Raw genomic sequence first — 17272 nt, 5'->3', positions numbered from 1 at the left:
TTTTTTCGCTATATTTTTAATAAAGTCACCAATTTAGTACGACCATTTCTCCCTTATCCAACTCTCTCAGTCATGGGAATATATATATGTAATATTCTGTTGTTGGGATCATCTTCTGATGAAGTAGACTGTAGGCACAAAATTTTATGCTACAACGAAATTCCTAGACTTACAAATTACCACAAGAGCCTACAGTTCCATTTCCAGAAGAATCTCAGGCTTTTCCCTGGGAATTAGCTGAAAAGACTATTTTCTCTCAGATTTTAGAGTAGAAAACTCAAGTCTTCTGGGAGATTACCAGGGCGTGTATTTAAAGGAGCCTTTGCATTCCTGATCAAGAGCTGTTACTCAAGCCAAAAATGCACGCAGTCCCTTAGGAGTGGGAAATGACAACAGACCAAGGCCAAGAGAGACTCTAATCAGGCTGCAGAGCCTATGAAGTTTGCCTGCCATTTTCAGAATGGAATGTTTTTGTCTTAAAAGAGATTTTCCTTCTCTAAGTTATCTTTTCCCCTGGCCCCGGTTAAGCATGAAAGCAACTTCTTTTTTCCCTTCCTGGTCTTTAGGATCTTGTGTTTCCTGCTGTTCTAGTTTTAAAGTATTGATTTCCCTCCTCTTCCCAAACAGTCTTTATGATGGATGCATTCTGGCATACGTGGTGGGAAGGGAGACAAAACTAGGGAAATCTGACAATCCCTTTCCTTAATGTGTGGCTCCCAAAGATGGGAGTCTTATTACTATGGCATAAACAGGGGAGAAGCACTGTTGACACTGATATATATTTTTTCTGCTGGTGGATAACAATTTAATTCAGCCACCAGGAAGAGCCCTGTGCCACAAAGGATTAGGGAAAATAGTTGTAAAGGAGAAGAGGTATCTTCAGTTCTCCAACCAATTCCACCATATAGAGTAAATTACCACTTGCGCAACACCGAGGCTCAGGTTCCAAAACCCAACCTAAAGATTGGATAAAAAAAGATGATTCAAGGACCTTATTATTCTCAGATATGATTTTAGTGGCTTCCCTTCTCTGAACAATTGAGGAACAAAAATGTCAACCCGTTGAAAGTAGGCCTTGGGCCTGTGATGTTTATGAGTGGTGTGTGCATGTGAGCATGCAGGTGTGTGTGCATGTTTGTGCATTGACACATTAAGTCTAGAACTGGCATTGGTACTGGTATTGAAAGCTCATGATTTGATAGCTCATCTCATAAGTTTCTGAATGAAAATTCTGGGAATATTGCGTTAATGCCCAGTAACACCTCTTTCTCAAATAACGAAGTATCCCTTCCTCTGTTTCCAGGTTTTTCTATAGACTCTGGAGTGGGGATAACCAGGAAGAATGAGCTGAGCTTCGTAACAGGGGCGCCCCGAGCGAATCATATTGGATCAGTGGTGATCCTGCATCAAGACAATGTTAACCGCTTAGTGCCTGAGGTTATCCTCTCAGGAGAGAAGCTGGCTTCATCCTTTGGCTATTCTCTGGCTGTAGTAGACCTCAATCACGATGGGTAAGTTATGTGGGATGGAAAGAGCACTATGGGCAAAAGGCTCTTTGCTCCATGCTCTGTTTGATGTTCTACTCTGGTCTCGCACTGTATGGTCCATTGCCCTCTCTAGCTCAAGTACCCAGGGGTAAACAGTGGTACATTGTTGGAGCAGAGCTTGAAAAGCAACTGAGGAAGAGAACAAGAAGTGAGCCACACTTACAGCTTGATTCCTTTAGATGGATGGACCTGGTGGTTGGAGCACCAAACTTCTTCGATCGAAAAGAACGAATCGGGGGTGCTGTCTACGTGTACATCAACCAGGCAGGGCGCTGGAAAAATATCCTGCCCATTCGCCTCAATGGCACCTCTGACTCCCTGTTCGGCATCACAGTGGGTGCCATTGGCGATCTCAACCAAGATGGTTTCCAAGGTGAGAATCTTGAACCTGTTGCGGGAAAGATGGGGACAAATTCTTCGGTTGGTTCTACATGTACAACCTGAGAATTTGAGTTAAATTTAGGGAGGTTCTGGAGGCCAAGCAAAATAGGCAAGCTTGGAAGCAAGATGCTCAGGATCAGGGGGACAAAGGTTCAACGCCTGTAGGTAGGACAGTATTGGGTGGCTCTTGGAATAGAAAGAGAACCCTTAGAAAAGTACACCTGTGTGAGAAAAGAAAGTAGAAGAGAGACAATGTCTGTGTTAGAAGTTCCAATGCAAGCTAGAAATTCGAAATATAATTACAATTGCTATGATGTGCAGTTCTTACCTCCGTCTGCCCCAATTTCCTTCTTTCCAGATTTTGTGGTTGGAGCACCAATGGATGGTGATGGGAAAGTCTACATCTATCATGGCAGTAACTTGGGAATTGTGACAAAACCCGCCCAGGTGAGTTCCCTTTCAAGTTAAGTCAAATGACTAAGAAATACTACATCTTTATGCTCTGCCTTGGCTCTACATATGTAGAAAGTAAGGAAGATTATCTTGATAGAGATGTGGAGGAACTGTTGCCTAAGCCAATGATTCTCAACAGGGCCATATGACCCGTTGGAGGCCTTAGAATATTTCAAGAGGGCCACAGGTGAAAAACGTGTTTTTATTTAAAAAAACCCTGTAAATATTGTCTTCTAGATACCAGAAAATGCACTAGTTACTGTCCTATGTGTATATCTGGTCATCGGATCTGGAAAGGGAGCCACAAAATTGGGAGGGCACCATGGGTAAAAAAAGGCAAAAAAAAAGTGGAAGCATTTTTTAAGTCCAAAGCAACACGATAACATTTAAAAGCGGCTCATAAAGATAAGTCCCTAATTCATTGAAACACAAGAAAGGGGAGGAGGTACAGCATGACCAGATTTGCCAGACTCTGTCTCAATAAAAGTCATTTAGCCTTCCTGGGGTGATGATATTCTAGTCTAATCTATCTAGTGGGGCTGACATCAAATATTCACTTCCCTCTATTTATCATCATTACTTTCTTCTGATTACTACACTCTTGATCTCTGTAGATCCTGACTGGGGAGAGTGTCGGCATCAAGATGTTTGGCTATTCCTTTTCTGGAGGGCTGGATACTGATAACAACTTTTATCCAGATCTCCTAGTGGGCTCGCTGTTTGACACAGTAGTATTGTACAGGTAAATCTGGGGGGGGGGGAAGTAGAGAAATGAACTTCGACAATCAAATTTCTTGAAGGGAAGCTCATTCAGTTATTTTGGGCCAACAAGCAAGAATGGTCTTGTAGAGAAAAACAGGAGGATGGAACCGTATGAGCTCCTATGCAATAAGCAGGATGAAAATCTAACAAGTTGCAGCCTCCCACAGAGAAACTATTGTAGATTTTATGAATAGCAAATATCAGTAACAAGGACGGGCTACCGAATACCAGGCTATACGTAGGGACTACCAGCCAAACTATTATGTAAAAGAAATGCCCTACGAGCACAAGAAGGAGATGGGTTTGGGAATTCCACCATAATGATGATTAGATCTGTACATAACCTATATGGCTGTCATCTCTTACTATTGTAGTGGCAACTGGAAATAGATTTGAGGAAAACATGATAGGAACGTAAAGGACCATATTGTATCTTTGCCATAAGTGTGAGAACGTTTCCATCCCATTTGGGTGCTCAGTTAGGATCTTGAGCATTACCAAATGCTGTCAAAACTCATATGTATTTAACATTTGGGGCTTCAGTGAGCTTCACGGTCTGCAGCTGGCTCAGTTCTTACCGCTATCCAATGTATTTTTTAGATCTCGACCTGTCGTCCATATCTCCAGAAATATTACTGCCAACCCCCAAAACGTTGATCTGGAAAATGTTAACTGCCGCTATATGGAAGGCATCTGGTGAGGGAAATCTCCTCTTCCTTGATTGTATCTCCTTGCTTCTGCAACCCTTCCTAATCCTTTTCTTTGTGAACCCCAAGCAGATGTTTCATGAATACGCCTGGAGCTTTGATGCTGGTTTCATAGAATATTCTATGACAAGAAAATGATATACGATATTTTTCTGGGCCTGCTCATTACAAGCCCAGACTTGATAGGCCTTCAGATGTAATAGGTACCCACTCTTTGCATGCTTCAGATCACCTTTTCTTCCTTGAATTCTGCTGCTGCGCGGCCCAAGTTAATAATCTTCCATTGCTGAATGAGCATTTTTAGAGTGTGTTGTTCTACGCTGTGCTTTGGGATTGGCAAGTAGTACAGAAAACAGGAGAATTACATTTGTAAATTCTTGTCACGAGAACCAAAAGGTTGCGTTGGGATTGCCAGGCCATTGTGATGGTGCTGCAAATAATTAGTTTTTAAAAGATCAGGGCCTACTTTCTTTTTTTCTTTCTGCTTTCTTTAGCAGTGTGGAAATACAAGCCTGTTTCATCTATACAGCCAACCCTTCAAGCTATAGCCCACCCATCAGTGAGTATTGTCTGGAACTTTCCAAAATTCTTGGCTTTTTAATATCCTTATAGTCTTCGTTTTGTGTCACTGTTTCAACGCCTAAATCATAATGGTGTTAGAGAATTAGCCCCATTGTAGTTGGTGTACTACATCCTATGCCCCGTATAATAGATCAGCCTCTAATTGGGCAAGGGAATTCTATTCAAGGAATAGAAGACTTCAGCAAACTAAATCTGGACACAATTAGAAATAACTTTTAGTCTTTTTCCTTTCACCTTCTTCTCTGCCCCAGTGAAGTAATCAGAGGCCAGTCATTGCAGGGTGCAAGGATGTCTGACTGTTTCGCAGTGTTTATTGCTTTTTATTCCAAGCAGCAAAAGGTAATATAGAAACAGCATAGCAACAGCATTTTATTGGTGGATTCTCCTTGTCAATCCTTAAGAATATCAGCTAGGGGCACCAGCAAGGGGCAGTTTTCTGCCACATCCTGTTGGTGTGAACTAGATGAGATCATGTGAACTAGGTGAAATCATGTACCATCCTGGGGTAGTTTCCTACATCACCATGGCAATATGAACTGGATGAGATCATGCAGGGATTCGAGGCATGCAGGCATCTGAGGTAGGCAGTTTGCTGCTCACGACCTCTACCTGACCTCTATCTCTACACCCCAGCTCACAGCCTCTCCTTCTTCCCCTAGGACTTGAATACAGTTTTGAGGCTGATGGTGACCACCGGCAGCAAGGAAAACCTTCTAGAGTCTTCTTCCGAAAGCAGAAGGCCGAAGACCTTGAGCATCAGTACTCTGGAACACTGGAGCTGCCTAAACAACAATCAAAGACTTGCACAAAGGCCATCCTGCAGCTGAAGGTGAGTGTCACGGTGGATCTTGCTGAGTCTCTTAGCACTTGATTTCTGAAAGCCACTTTAAGAAATGTAAGTAAGTACCTAAGTAACTTTCCTTGGTCTGTTCTAAGAAGAAGCTGGTTTAAGCGTGTGGTTGACAAGATCCAGGATACTATTCTGGGCTGACATAAGGAGTTCCCCATTTTGCTTTTTGTGGTTGATGGAACAACTTAGAGAATAAAAAGATGGAATATGGATGTGTCTTGTCACCGTGTATTTGAAGCTTCTCTGTAATCACCACAAGCCGAACTTGAAAAAAGGCCAAGTAAGTCACGGTGCTTGTGGTAGATTTTCGATAATAACAGCCATAAAATTCTTTGAGTGAACAAGAACATTGTTCTAACGACAGAGGATTTTCTATCCTTGGCTATTCTGTAGGTGGGAGGGAAGGCTTGGTTTATTTCAGGCTCCTTTGTGAATTTTTAATTTCCATTGATAAAAGATGGCCTGCGTCCAGGGTTATGTCAGTGAATCTCTACTTACACAATGGTATTTCCTCTTTCTCTGTAGATCTCTCAAGCCTCCAAAGCAAATTAGAGGGTGGGGGTGGACAGTGAGAGTCCTTTGTCCATAAACACGCTTTTGGACCCAGCCTCTGTTTCAAGATTTTTTACTTATTTAATTCCTGTTAAAATACCTTCACTAGGAAGCTGTTTTGTTCAGATCTTTCCATGTTATGTCTAAGAAGTCCAGGGCAATGATTAATTTACAATTTCTTGGCCCAGTTTTTAGCATCTAAACAACAAACTAACCCATCAGACCCATCTGCATTTAGGTATTACCATATTGCATTGATTCCTATCATTCCCCCATCCAATTAAGCCAGTGTTTCTCAACCTTGACAATTTTAAGGCATGTGGACTTCAACTCCCAGAATTCCACAGCCAGCAATGCTGGCTGTGGAATTCTGGGAGTTGAAGTCCACATGCCTTAAAATTGTCAAGGTTGAGAAACACTGAATTAAGCTCTTCCACCCTAACATTTCTAACAGCCTGTTATTAACCACCACATCCTGCCTGAAATATTGGCTATGAATTCACAGCTGTGGCCTCTTGTCACCGTGGCACTCACAGGAACTAAGTAGCAGAGGGGAGATGTTTAAGGTATGCAACAATTGTCATAAAATATTCCAAGACAGAAGCAGACCGTTCCTCCTGGAATAAGCCGTTCCAAGTGTTCCAGAAGACCAGCTCTGAAAAAAAAAAGAATCTGTTGTGAATGTTAATTTGGAACCCTCAGAAGGACTCCATTTCCAGACTGGACCAGTTCAAAATCATTTTTGGCTTTTGACTACGCTATGATAAACATTTTGAGAATTGTATTCCAAAATTGTTTTAGGGAAGCAACGTATGTTGTGGTTGTCTTTATTATAGGAGCAAGTCCGGGACAAGCTCCATCCCATTGCTGTGATGATGACCTACAACATCAAACACAGCCGCAGCAGACGCCAGATCCCGGGGGCCACTCTGAGGCCCCTCTCACCTGTTTTGAATGCTGTGCCACATAATGCTCAGAGGATTGAGGTAGGCAAGCATCCGAAGACAAGGTTATGTGAAGGAGAGGGGTTTTTTTTTCTCCCTTGTTCACTGGTTAACTAGAGAGAAAGTGGGCTCTATTAATCATTGTTATTACTGTTTCAGAATCCCTGGGTTAGGAGGTTGAACAAACAGCTGAAGATAAGGAATCAAATAAGAAAAATCTGTGGCTGGCCCTGGTTGTTCTTTTTGTACACAGAATTATGGATTTATTTGAGCGCCACATTCTTCCAAAGCAGTGTGCAATGTATAACACTTCACAAAGCACAACAAAGTGGCTAGTAATCTCATAAGCTACTGAAGGCTTAAAAAAAGCATGAAATCGCAACATTCCTCCCCACCCCATCTTTGCCACTGCGGGAACCTTTAAATGCAAATTATGTGTTTCAATTAATTATGCATTATATTACAGGTGCCCTAGGGCTTCTGGGGGAAAGGCGATGATTCAAGCCTGTTTAATGACAAGAGTTTCTCTTGCTGTTCAATGCACCTTTTGCTATTTTTATGTGCATTATATTACAGCTTAGTTGGACGATGATGTTGCTGTGTTTAAAGAATAACAAAAAGTCACTTAGTCACAGCTTGCTAAATTTTACCACCTCTTCCTAAGGAGATAATCTGCAATAATTGCATCATCTATTCCCTTATTGTGGCAGCCTCCTTTGTATCAATAACAATTGCCAGTTTTCCTGTATGCATGACTCATGGTTCATTTAAGCATGTTGCGCTCGGGGCCAATATTTGCAGTTTGATGGGGAGGCCCAATAAGTTTGCCATCAGAAGATGCCAGGATCCTTTGTAGCATACAGCTGACAAATCACATTTCTTAGAGAACAAAGAAGCAGCCTTGTCCACTCACTATGCTCTGAGTCAGTCTGGGGCTTGAACCCAACTCTTTGTCAAACCTAGCAGAATTCCTCTGGAGTGACTTCCCCTTTTAGCTGTGGCCTTTGACTTTGAAGCCTTGTGTTCTTGCAGGTCAATTTCCTCAAGCAAGGCTGTGGGCAGGATAAAATCTGCCAAAGCAACCTGCAGCTGAAATACAAGTTCCACTCTCGCGTTGATGATGCTGTGTTCCAACCTCTACCCAGGTATGAACAAAATCCAAATTCCCATTTGATGGTAACAGTGATGTTATATCCCAAGATTATTCTAGGATGTAGAGTAGAACTGTCCATGTAGTTGATGTACCAAAGAAGAAGAACACAAATGAATCTCCCTTTCCAAGGTGGTTTTGCAGTTTCAGCCTTTTAGCATGTCTGAATGGATTGTAGGATACTACAAACATCAATGTTATCAGAAAATCAAGAAAGATGAATTTTTGGAGGTGTTGCCCTGAATTAGATTAGACTAGGGATGAACAGTCAAAGACCATTTGAGGAAAAAATATCAGGAATTTTAAGATGAGCGCACGAAGGAACTGCAATAACAGGCCCACATTTTTCATCCATCCATTATGAAAGAGCCCTGGCTGAGGTTGGCTTAGCTTAATAGGAGCTAATCCGATTAGAAATTTTCATTTTCACTGTTTCCTAACTTGCCATAATTACGTTAGATTGGTATTTCAATTATCGCCTTTGTTTCTTTCCTCCAGAGGGGATGATGGCTTGGACGTTTTTTCTATGAGCGATCAGAAAGGCATTGCCCTTGGAATCTCTATCACCAACTTTCCTTCCGTCGCTGCTGAGCCACAGCGGGATGGTGATGACGCACATGAAGCCATGCTGCTTATCTCACTTCCCCCTACTTTGACTTATGCTAGTTTGCGGCCCTACAATGCAACGGTACCTTTTGGAAAAATACTGCATGGTGTAGCCCAGTGATGGTGAACCTTTTAGAGACCGAGTGCCCAAAAACTGGCCCCGCCCCTGCCCTGCCCCCACCCGCCTGCCCACAGGGCCACTCACTACCTCCAGGGCCCACTACAGATCGCCCAGGCAGCCCAGCAGCATCATTGCGGCCATTCCCTCTGCCCACGCCCCGCAGCATCAACTGTGCATGATGGGGTGTGAGGGCGGAGTCTTGTCTATGCTGCCTGGCTGCCATGTCCTTGACTGCGCTGCTCTGCAAGGGCCACACTCGGGGGTGACTCTCCTTCAGGGGGGCTGCTGGAGAGGAGAGAGTCACGGGGGAGGCGAGGCTGGGGCAACGGCACATGTGCTACCTCTGGCACCCGTGCCATAGGTTCGCCACCACTGGTGTAGCCCATAGGGAGAGCCAAGGGAAGGGCCAGTCTGAAGGACTGATTACCAGAAGCCTGATGATGTTGGAGAGATGGCATGGTCACCTGAAGTGGAAAGCTGAGTGAAGTTTAAAGGATTGGTTCTCAAGGGACTGCACATGAGACAACAAAACAGATTGTTAAACACTGTACAACATCTGGGTTTTCGAATTAGTGGTGCTGTAGGTGGGATTTGAAGAAGGATTCCAGCTGGGCTGGCATGCTGGGGCTAACAATTATGGCACAGAGAAGGAATGTGCAGCTCTGTGGGCTATGACTAAAGATACCATTGTTAAGCTGCAGGCGCAAAGGAGGAAGGCTTCTGGAGTCAGGGAGGGTTGTACCAGGATAACAGAGACCCACAGAGAGTTGCACAATTATAAAACCCAGAAGTTATGAGGAGGAGAGGGCCAATGAGAGTTGCATTGGAGCATTCTCAGTTTTAGAGGAGAGTGGATAAAGTAGGGATTGTACTTGCATTGTTTTAAAAAAGCACCTTGGCAAGAGTGATTTTGAACAATGGTGCCATTCTGATGATAATGTCATAGAAGTGCCACTGTTTCTTCTTCTGGGTGTAGAAGCACTTTCAGGGCTGTATGTATTCGTTCAGGTACAGATTCAGCCTGTTTAAATGTGTTTTTAGCTATTAACATTGTTTGAAGAAAGGTATCCGTAGCAGAACATCCAGATTCAGCCATAGTTTCATTCCATACAGCATTAACCTTGTGAATTCTCTGGCTTCCTCCTTCCATTATATATTCAAGATGGACAGTGTTTAATATTTATTTGCTACGTATATGTAGGGGTGTGGGTCTATACATATGTTGTTCACAGTATGTTTCAGGTGTGTGTCATGTATGTGTTTCACTTTGAGAGCGGGCAACTAAATTTCATTTTTGATGTGTGCCGTTGTGCCCACAGTAAAAAAAAATGACAATAAAGGTTATCTTATCTTATCTAGATAATGTATTGTGAAATTCTTGATACTTTCTCTCTCAGATGGATGCACACTCTCAGACAAGAAAAAAAGACAGGCTATACAAGTTCCTAACATTCTGTTGGGTCAGATCTTGGCTATATTTTTCTCAGTTCCTTCAAGTGGCAGATTTTGGAAGAGTAAGATACATAAGTGTTCAAATATGCGAAGACTGATTGTAGCTGAACCTTTCTTGCTTTTCATAGGAGAAGATCCCAACCTGTGTGTCTAACCAAAATGCTACGTCTGTGGAATGTGACCTTGGCAACCCCATGAAACGTGGAGCACAGGTGAAGGCAGTTCTTCTTTGTTACTCTCCCTGCAAAAAGAATTTGCCTTGCTTCTCTGAAACTCTTACTCCCAACCCTGTTTTTTCTCTTTCTACCTCCAGTTTCAGTTCTACCTTGTTCTGAGTACTTCAGGCATTACCTTGGAGACCACAGAACTGGAAGTAAACCTAGAATTGACTACGTAAGTAATTCCTTTCTTCCTCACGAGAACTGATCTTTTATTGCTGGTTTAAAGTAAAACATTTTCCTTGAGCATTGCTGCTAGCTTTGCAAATCTCATCCCCAGGGAGAGGTGTCCCTGTGGGGAGGAATAAAAAAATATCATGATGGTAACCATGTGTCAGCCCTATGAGGTAGGCCACATCAGAAAACTAAATACACAGGAAGGTTGAAGCAATACTTTGCAGATAGTCCTTGGTTAATGACCACTCATTCCTCTTTGAAGTTACAATGACACTGAATGAGCAGAACGTATAACTGCCCCTTATTGTTCTGGCTATCCCATCAACCCTGTGTTCACATGATTGCAATTGGGCACTTGGCAACTGGCTTACACTTAACAACAGTTGCAGTGTCCTGTATCACATTTATTTATTTATTTATGAGACTTATATACCGCTTTAAGTGCAAGCACTCTCTAAGCGGTGTACACCAGTAAGCAATGTATATATATATATTTACATTGCCCCCAACAATCTGGGTCCTCATTTTACCTACCCCGGAAGGATGGAAGGCTGAGTCAACCTTGAGCCGGTGAGATTTGAACCGCTGACCTGCTGAACACAGTCAGCTAAAGTGGCCTGCAGTACTGCACTCTAACTGCTGCGCCACCTCGGCTCTTTGATTAACGTTTGCGATCTTCCCTGCTGGCTTCCCATAAGTCAAATGAATGCGGATGCCGGCAGGGAAAGTCACAAGTTGCTCTGTAAATCCCTTGCACTCTAGCGCCTTTTCCTCCTGGGGGCCACTCTAGAGAGGCCCCACTGTGCTAAAAGCCATGCCTCAGTGTCCACTAGCGCACTTCCTCTACCTGTCAGTATCGCTTACCTGCCTGGCAGCCTGCTTGGGAGCCACCTGCGATTTGCAACTTTCTGCCGGCTTCCCATTAACTTTGCTTGTTGGAAGCAGGCAGGAAGTTGCAAGGAGGTCCTCACTTAATGAACCATGATCCATCCTTAACAATGGCAACAGGAAATGGTGGGATTATCATTGCTAATCATTATCCCAATTGCCGTCCTAACTCCTGTACTACCTGTGTTGAGTTAGGCTACAGTTACAGAATCCTGCAAGCCCAATTGTGCTTTATCTCCCTTCTCTCTTATATCCCAGTGAATCAGGGAAGAGCTTGCCTGAATCTCTTTCAAAATATACGTTATTTCCAGGGGTGGGATTCAGCCAGTTTGCACCCACTTCGGCAGAACTGGTAGCTAATTTTTTGTTGCCCAGGCCCAGAATGGACTTCCGGAAGCAGCATCCACACAGAGAACCGGTTGTTCACATATTTGAATCCCATCATTGGTTATTTCCCAGGATTTAAGAAATGTTTTGGTGCGTCTTGCTTATGTAACAATACTTCCCTATTTCAAGGACATCTCTCTGACACTCTACATCATGACCATGTGATCAAATAAATCCCTGATCTTTTCTTTATGTGCAGTGCATATAAAAAAGGAGTGGGGCTTTAATTGTGGTGGCTGTAGTCACCATCCTTTTTGACTCCTCAGTGGATGTCCCCGTTCCCTACACTAATTATGCTAAGGGGGACTAAGATCCAAATATCCCTAGGCCAAAGCTTGGATTTACTTGAGTTCCCTATATTTAGGGGAGCAGAGCTTCTTCAAATCAAGTTTGCATGCGTGTCAGGGAACAAGTTGAATATGAGTGGCAGAAATTGGCATGACCCCTGAAGAGAGATAGGATATGAACTCAGTAACTAATAAACACAAATAAAATGCACCCCATCTTTACCCTGCTGAATGCCTGTATTTCCTTTTTCACAGGATCTCCGAACAGCCTGGGTTGGCCCCAGTGGCAGCTCGAGCCCGAGTGATCATGGAGCTTCCTCTCTCAATTACTGGGTAGAAACAACTTGGGAAGCATTTGTTTTGCCCCATATAATGAGGCCTCTCCTCCCCCACCTCAAGTTAAAATATGCTGATAGCCAAGACTCTATTCACACCTCTGTTGAAAATGACTGAAAGAAACTACTTTTTTCATTCAGCCAAACAGCCTGGGACTGCGATGACGAACCTTTGGTCAGAAATTTTTGATACTCGACATTTTCTGAATGTCGAAAATTCAGAAAATGTCTACTTTGACTCTGCTGGCATGTCTCATCCCCCTCCCTACATACACAGACAGACAAACCGAAAGACAAAAGAGAAACACTTCCTAAGAAAAGAGTAATAAATTGCATTAAATTATTTATATTTGTCATTGAATGGGCCAATGAAGAAATACTTACATAGTTGTAGATATTCTTCAAAATGCCTATATGAGGAAGCTTCAGAAAATGCTCTTGCATGGCCTTGCAGCCTCAGAAAATGGTGTTTTGTAACAGTTCTTTTTTTCAGGGGTTTTATGATTATCAGCCAGCCAAGATTTCAGTCCAAAGTGTTTAACCACCTGAAAGCTTTCCAGTAACTTCCCCTTTAGAAGATTAGCCAAAGGCCAAGGTTTTTCTTTCTCTGCAAACAGTTTTTAAACTTAAAAATGCAGCTCAGTGTGTTTATAATCCCAGGTCAGAAGTTTCTAAACATATATAGTTTTACTCTATATTAGATAGCCCAATGCTTTGTTCCCAGCTGTTTTTGCTATTTCTGAGTGTCTTACCAAATTCTGAGTCAATGCAGCGATAGTTTTCTCTAATCCTTACTAGGTGTCAGTAGCTGTTCATTTTTTCAACTTTTAAAACAAAGAGTTATTATTTTTTATATATAATTTCATCAATACTTTTTCAGATATAGAATTTTAACAGTTGTTTTAGTTTTCAAATATGTCCAGACTGTAGTATTTTTAACCTCATTTCAATATATTTTTGTTCCCCATAAGAGTTTAATTCGCCGCTTCCATCTATAGGAGAGTGGGGGTGTAGTTCCCTCCCTTCTCACTATGGGAGGATTTTTGCTTCTTGGGAATCTTGTCCAGGAAATCAGATACAAAATAGAGGGAAGATCGAATTCCTCATCCAGTTTCAAGCACGCTGTTCACCGTTGTTTTTGTTGGTGCCTTTGGACTTCAGCTGCAAGTAGCTTGGGGTAGTCACCAAGGTGTAGCCAGCCTTTCTCCTGTCGGGTTAGAAGCTTCCCCTGGATCAAGCGGGAGGACCACTGTCGTTCCACAATCATCGGGGTGCCCTCTTTCTTTGTCGCCTCTCTGGAGCGACTTTAGACTCATTTAGAGTCCCCTGGCAAGACGAAACTAGCTGTGGGGTGCGGAGCTCCGCAATCCCTTGGCCATGCGCTATGGTGCAAAACTGGAAGTCAAGACTAGGCTTTCTCCTGCAATTTCTATAGAGTCCAAAGTCCTTGCAGCCTCAGAAAAGAGCCGGAAAACCCCATTCTCACATACACTCTCAAGCCTCATGAGACTAGGCTTTCTCCTGCAACTTCTAGAGGGTCCAAAGGCCTGGCATGTCACCAAAAATGGCATGGCGTGCCACCTATGACACCCATGTCATCACTGGCCTAGAACTATCTATGAAATGTGGATGGCTGACTTTCTAACTCCCCGTCCCTTGAGACTTTTATTCATCTCTCTGCAGACTGCCCGAACCACAGCAACTCTTCTTCAGTGGGGTGGTCCGGGGCGAAAGCGCCATGAAGAAGGAAAGCGATGTGGGCAGCCCGGTGAGCTTCAGTGTGACGGTGAGTGATCCTGATACTTTCAGAGCAGAGTTGTAAATTCATTACAACACCTTTGCATTGTAGTCATCTGTTATGTCTGGAGCAGGGTGAGGCAGCCTTGTCCTCTCTGGTCAGTAATAAGGATTGTAAGAGTTACAGGTTAATTTAAAAAAAGGTATTCAAAAATAAATGTTGATGATATTTAAAATAATGATCTCCTATACTTCAGCTAGTTTGGTCTAGTGCAGGGGTAGGCAACCTTGGCTCTTTTATGACTCGTGGACTTCAACTCCCAGCATGGCTCAACTTGGAAACCTCTCCCTTTCTCCTCAGCATGGCTGGCTCAGGAATTCTGGGAATTGAAGTCCACGAGTCATAAAAGAGTCAAGGTTGCCTACCCCTGGTCTAGTGATTAAGGCATTAGACTAGAAATTGGGAGATTATGAGTTCTAGTCCTACCTTAGCCATGAAAGCCAGTTGGTGATTTTGGGCCAATCACACTCTCTCAGCCCAACCCACCTTACAGGTTTGTTGTGGGAAAAATAGGAGGAGGAAGGAGTATTAGGTTTGTTTACAGCCTTGAGGTACTAATAAAATAATAGAGGTGGGATAAAAATCTAATAAAATAAAAAATACTTCCCAATCCAGGGGTCTCCCACACCCAGTCCATGGCCCGGCACTGTTGGGAACCGGGCTGCACAAGCAGTGGGTGAGCATGTGAACGTGCAAAGCTGCATTTGTGCAAGTGGGGCGCGCAAATGAAATCATTCCCTCTCCCTTGCTACCATTGGTGCCGCTGGTCCGCAGAGCCGGAAAGATTGGGGACCACTATTCTAATCAATGGTTCCAGGTTTTTAAAAATAGTACCGCCATTATATTTTAACTTAAAAACTTGATTAGTTTGGGGGGGGGGAATCTCTTTTGAATGTATTGGAACTCGCTGAGAATGTATTAAAAAAATGGCTCATGCTGTTTTTATGCTAGAGATGTAATTTTAAAGGAACTTTGGTACATACACCATGGGCATCTTCAAAGAGAGTTAAGGATTAAAACAGCAGTATTTATTAAATTATGTCTCCAATGTCTGGAAACTTTCACTCTTTGAAGAACACTGGATATATTTTGCTTGAGCTGTGGGGAAATGTGATTATATATTAATGGAAGAATATCTGTATCCTCCATTTCTTCTAAATGTTAGCTTAATGAAATCTGTCAGCTCTTAGTTTTTATATTAGTTCTGTACTGATGGAGAGGGAAGACTGGGCAATATGATTTGCTATGACAGGAACTAAATTTAAAAATTGAATTACAACTTGGGAAAAGATGAAGAAAGTTTCTTTTTCCTTTCTTTCTTTCTTTCTTTCTTTCTTTCTTTCTTTCTTTCTTTCTTTCTTCCTTCCTTCCTTCCTTCCTTCCTTCCTTCCTTCCTTCCTTTCTTTCTTTCTTTCTTTTAGACATATTTAAATATTTGTTAAAAGATAAATTAGATAAGTATTTTGCTTTGTGGTTGTGTCTAGCATATCTCCTAGATTTTATTATTTCCTATAGAAAAAAATACACAACTGTGAGCTAGAATTCTTTGATGATATCCAATTTTTGCTATATATTACTGATTTGCTTCTAAGGAAAAAATAAATTGAGAATTCTTCCCCATATTCTTTGAGGGAACCCAAATAACTCTTATTTTATTAATTCTTGGGTTATTTATCCTTTAAGATTGTTAAAAATGGCTTTTTAAAAGGCAAGGCTCTTTTTTAACGATATCTATCTTGTATTTTCACTTTAAAAGGCTCTGCTAGAAATACTGAATTAGGGAGATGTGATTGACTATGTAAATATGATCTTCTGAGTTGTTTATCTCTTTCTTTGCCTCTATTAGGTCTCCAACAGAGGCCAATCCTTGAGCACCCTGGGCTCTGCTTTCCTCTATCTCATGTGGCCCTATGAAATTTCAAATGGAAAATGGCTTCTTTATCCTCTTAAGATGGAGTTATTGAGCCATTCCCAACAACGTTCAACTTGCACCCCTAATCCCAACCCCCTGGGCCTGGCTCTGGTAAGTACCATGGAAACTGGATAGCAATGGGATACATTGGCTAGTGAGAATAGTGGACATCCTTCTCCTACTCTTAAGGGCAGATATATTTAGGGGTGCCAAGTTCCACTGTTTATAATATAGAAAACATCTTTAAAAGGAATTTATGATTTCCCCCTTTCAAATATTGGCTGTTTCTTTTTACGAATATAATTATTCTCCCTACTACAGATTCAGGACATATATCTGCAAAAGGGAAATGTCATTTTCGTAGGAATATTCATGGTTCCAAAATTATTGTTGTAACTCAGTTGGATAAATTCGTTATCCAAAAACTTAAATATATCTCAGTTGTACACCGTTTTCAAAAGGACAATCCATTTCATGTTCATGTTCTCCCAGAGTTAGAATTCTGTCCATTGCATGTTTTCCTTTTGGAAAAGCTAGATCCATCTCCGTTCCTGCAGCCCATGGAAGAATTTCAGACCCACTCTATCCCATCTGCTTGCATCCTTTCCAGCCAGCTTCCCCGTTGACTTTCTGGGGAAGCTGGCAGAAAAGATTGTAAATGGTGATCACATGATTGTGGAGCATTCGGCAACCGGTTGTATATATGAGCCAGTTGCCAAGGACCAAAATAATATGTGATGGGGAAGGAAGAGGCAAATGGGCGTAAATCACCTTTCTGAGGTCTTTGTAGGTTTGAATGGTCGTAAATGACAGGTCTTAAGTTAAACAGTAGCTGTACTGTAATATTAGCACAACAATGGTTGGATGATGGTAGAAGCTATAAATCACTAATGGAGAAATAACTGTAAGATCCTTTAAAACATTAATATATATTTATTGATTTGCTTATTTGTTTCTTTCAAGAACCTTTATATCACTTTCAGTCTCTGAACCTCTCAAAACAGCTTATGTACCAGCAATAAAAATGATGGGTTGACAAACTGAAAAAGAAAATGGAAGAGGGAAAGTTGGAGGGAAGAAAAAAAAAGCCAATCCAGGAACTAATTCTTGTTGTTTTTTTATTTTTGAATGGGTTGTTTTTTGCAAAGAAGTTGTCTGCATAT

At 42.1% G+C, this 17272-nt stretch overlaps 1 protein-coding gene across 4 annotated transcripts in view; it reads left to right on the top strand.

Moving 5' to 3' along the window:
- The window catches only part of ITGA7 (integrin subunit alpha 7), a 74542-nt gene that overhangs the window by 47117 nt on the left and 10153 nt on the right, over nucleotides 1-17272 (top strand). For all 4 annotated transcript variants that reach the window (XM_039339013.1, XM_039339012.1, XM_039339015.1 and 1 more), the window contains 15 exons: nucleotides 1304-1511; nucleotides 1727-1920; nucleotides 2287-2375; nucleotides 2996-3123; nucleotides 3744-3839; nucleotides 4345-4409; nucleotides 5092-5261; nucleotides 6671-6820; nucleotides 7811-7923; nucleotides 8427-8616; nucleotides 10236-10319; nucleotides 10421-10500; nucleotides 12320-12397; nucleotides 14083-14185; nucleotides 16044-16220. In XM_039339013.1, coding sequence (XP_039194947.1) covers nucleotides 1304-1511; nucleotides 1727-1920; nucleotides 2287-2375; nucleotides 2996-3123; nucleotides 3744-3839; nucleotides 4345-4409; nucleotides 5092-5261; nucleotides 6671-6820; nucleotides 7811-7923; nucleotides 8427-8616; nucleotides 10236-10319; nucleotides 10421-10500; nucleotides 12320-12397; nucleotides 14083-14185; nucleotides 16044-16220 — 1925 coding nt within the window. The remainder of the gene's footprint in view (nucleotides 1-1303; nucleotides 1512-1726; nucleotides 1921-2286; nucleotides 2376-2995; nucleotides 3124-3743; nucleotides 3840-4344; nucleotides 4410-5091; nucleotides 5262-6670; nucleotides 6821-7810; nucleotides 7924-8426; nucleotides 8617-10235; nucleotides 10320-10420; nucleotides 10501-12319; nucleotides 12398-14082; nucleotides 14186-16043; nucleotides 16221-17272) is intronic.

This window comes from Crotalus tigris, unplaced genomic scaffold (genome assembly GCF_016545835.1).
Source record: "Crotalus tigris isolate CLP2741 ecotype Arizona unplaced genomic scaffold, ASM1654583v1 scf7180000017726.370058, whole genome shotgun sequence".
Taxonomy (NCBI): domain Eukaryota; kingdom Metazoa; phylum Chordata; class Lepidosauria; order Squamata; family Viperidae; genus Crotalus; species Crotalus tigris.
The sequence above is the reverse complement of the archived record's forward strand: the minus strand, read 5'-3'. Positions and strand labels throughout refer to the sequence as shown.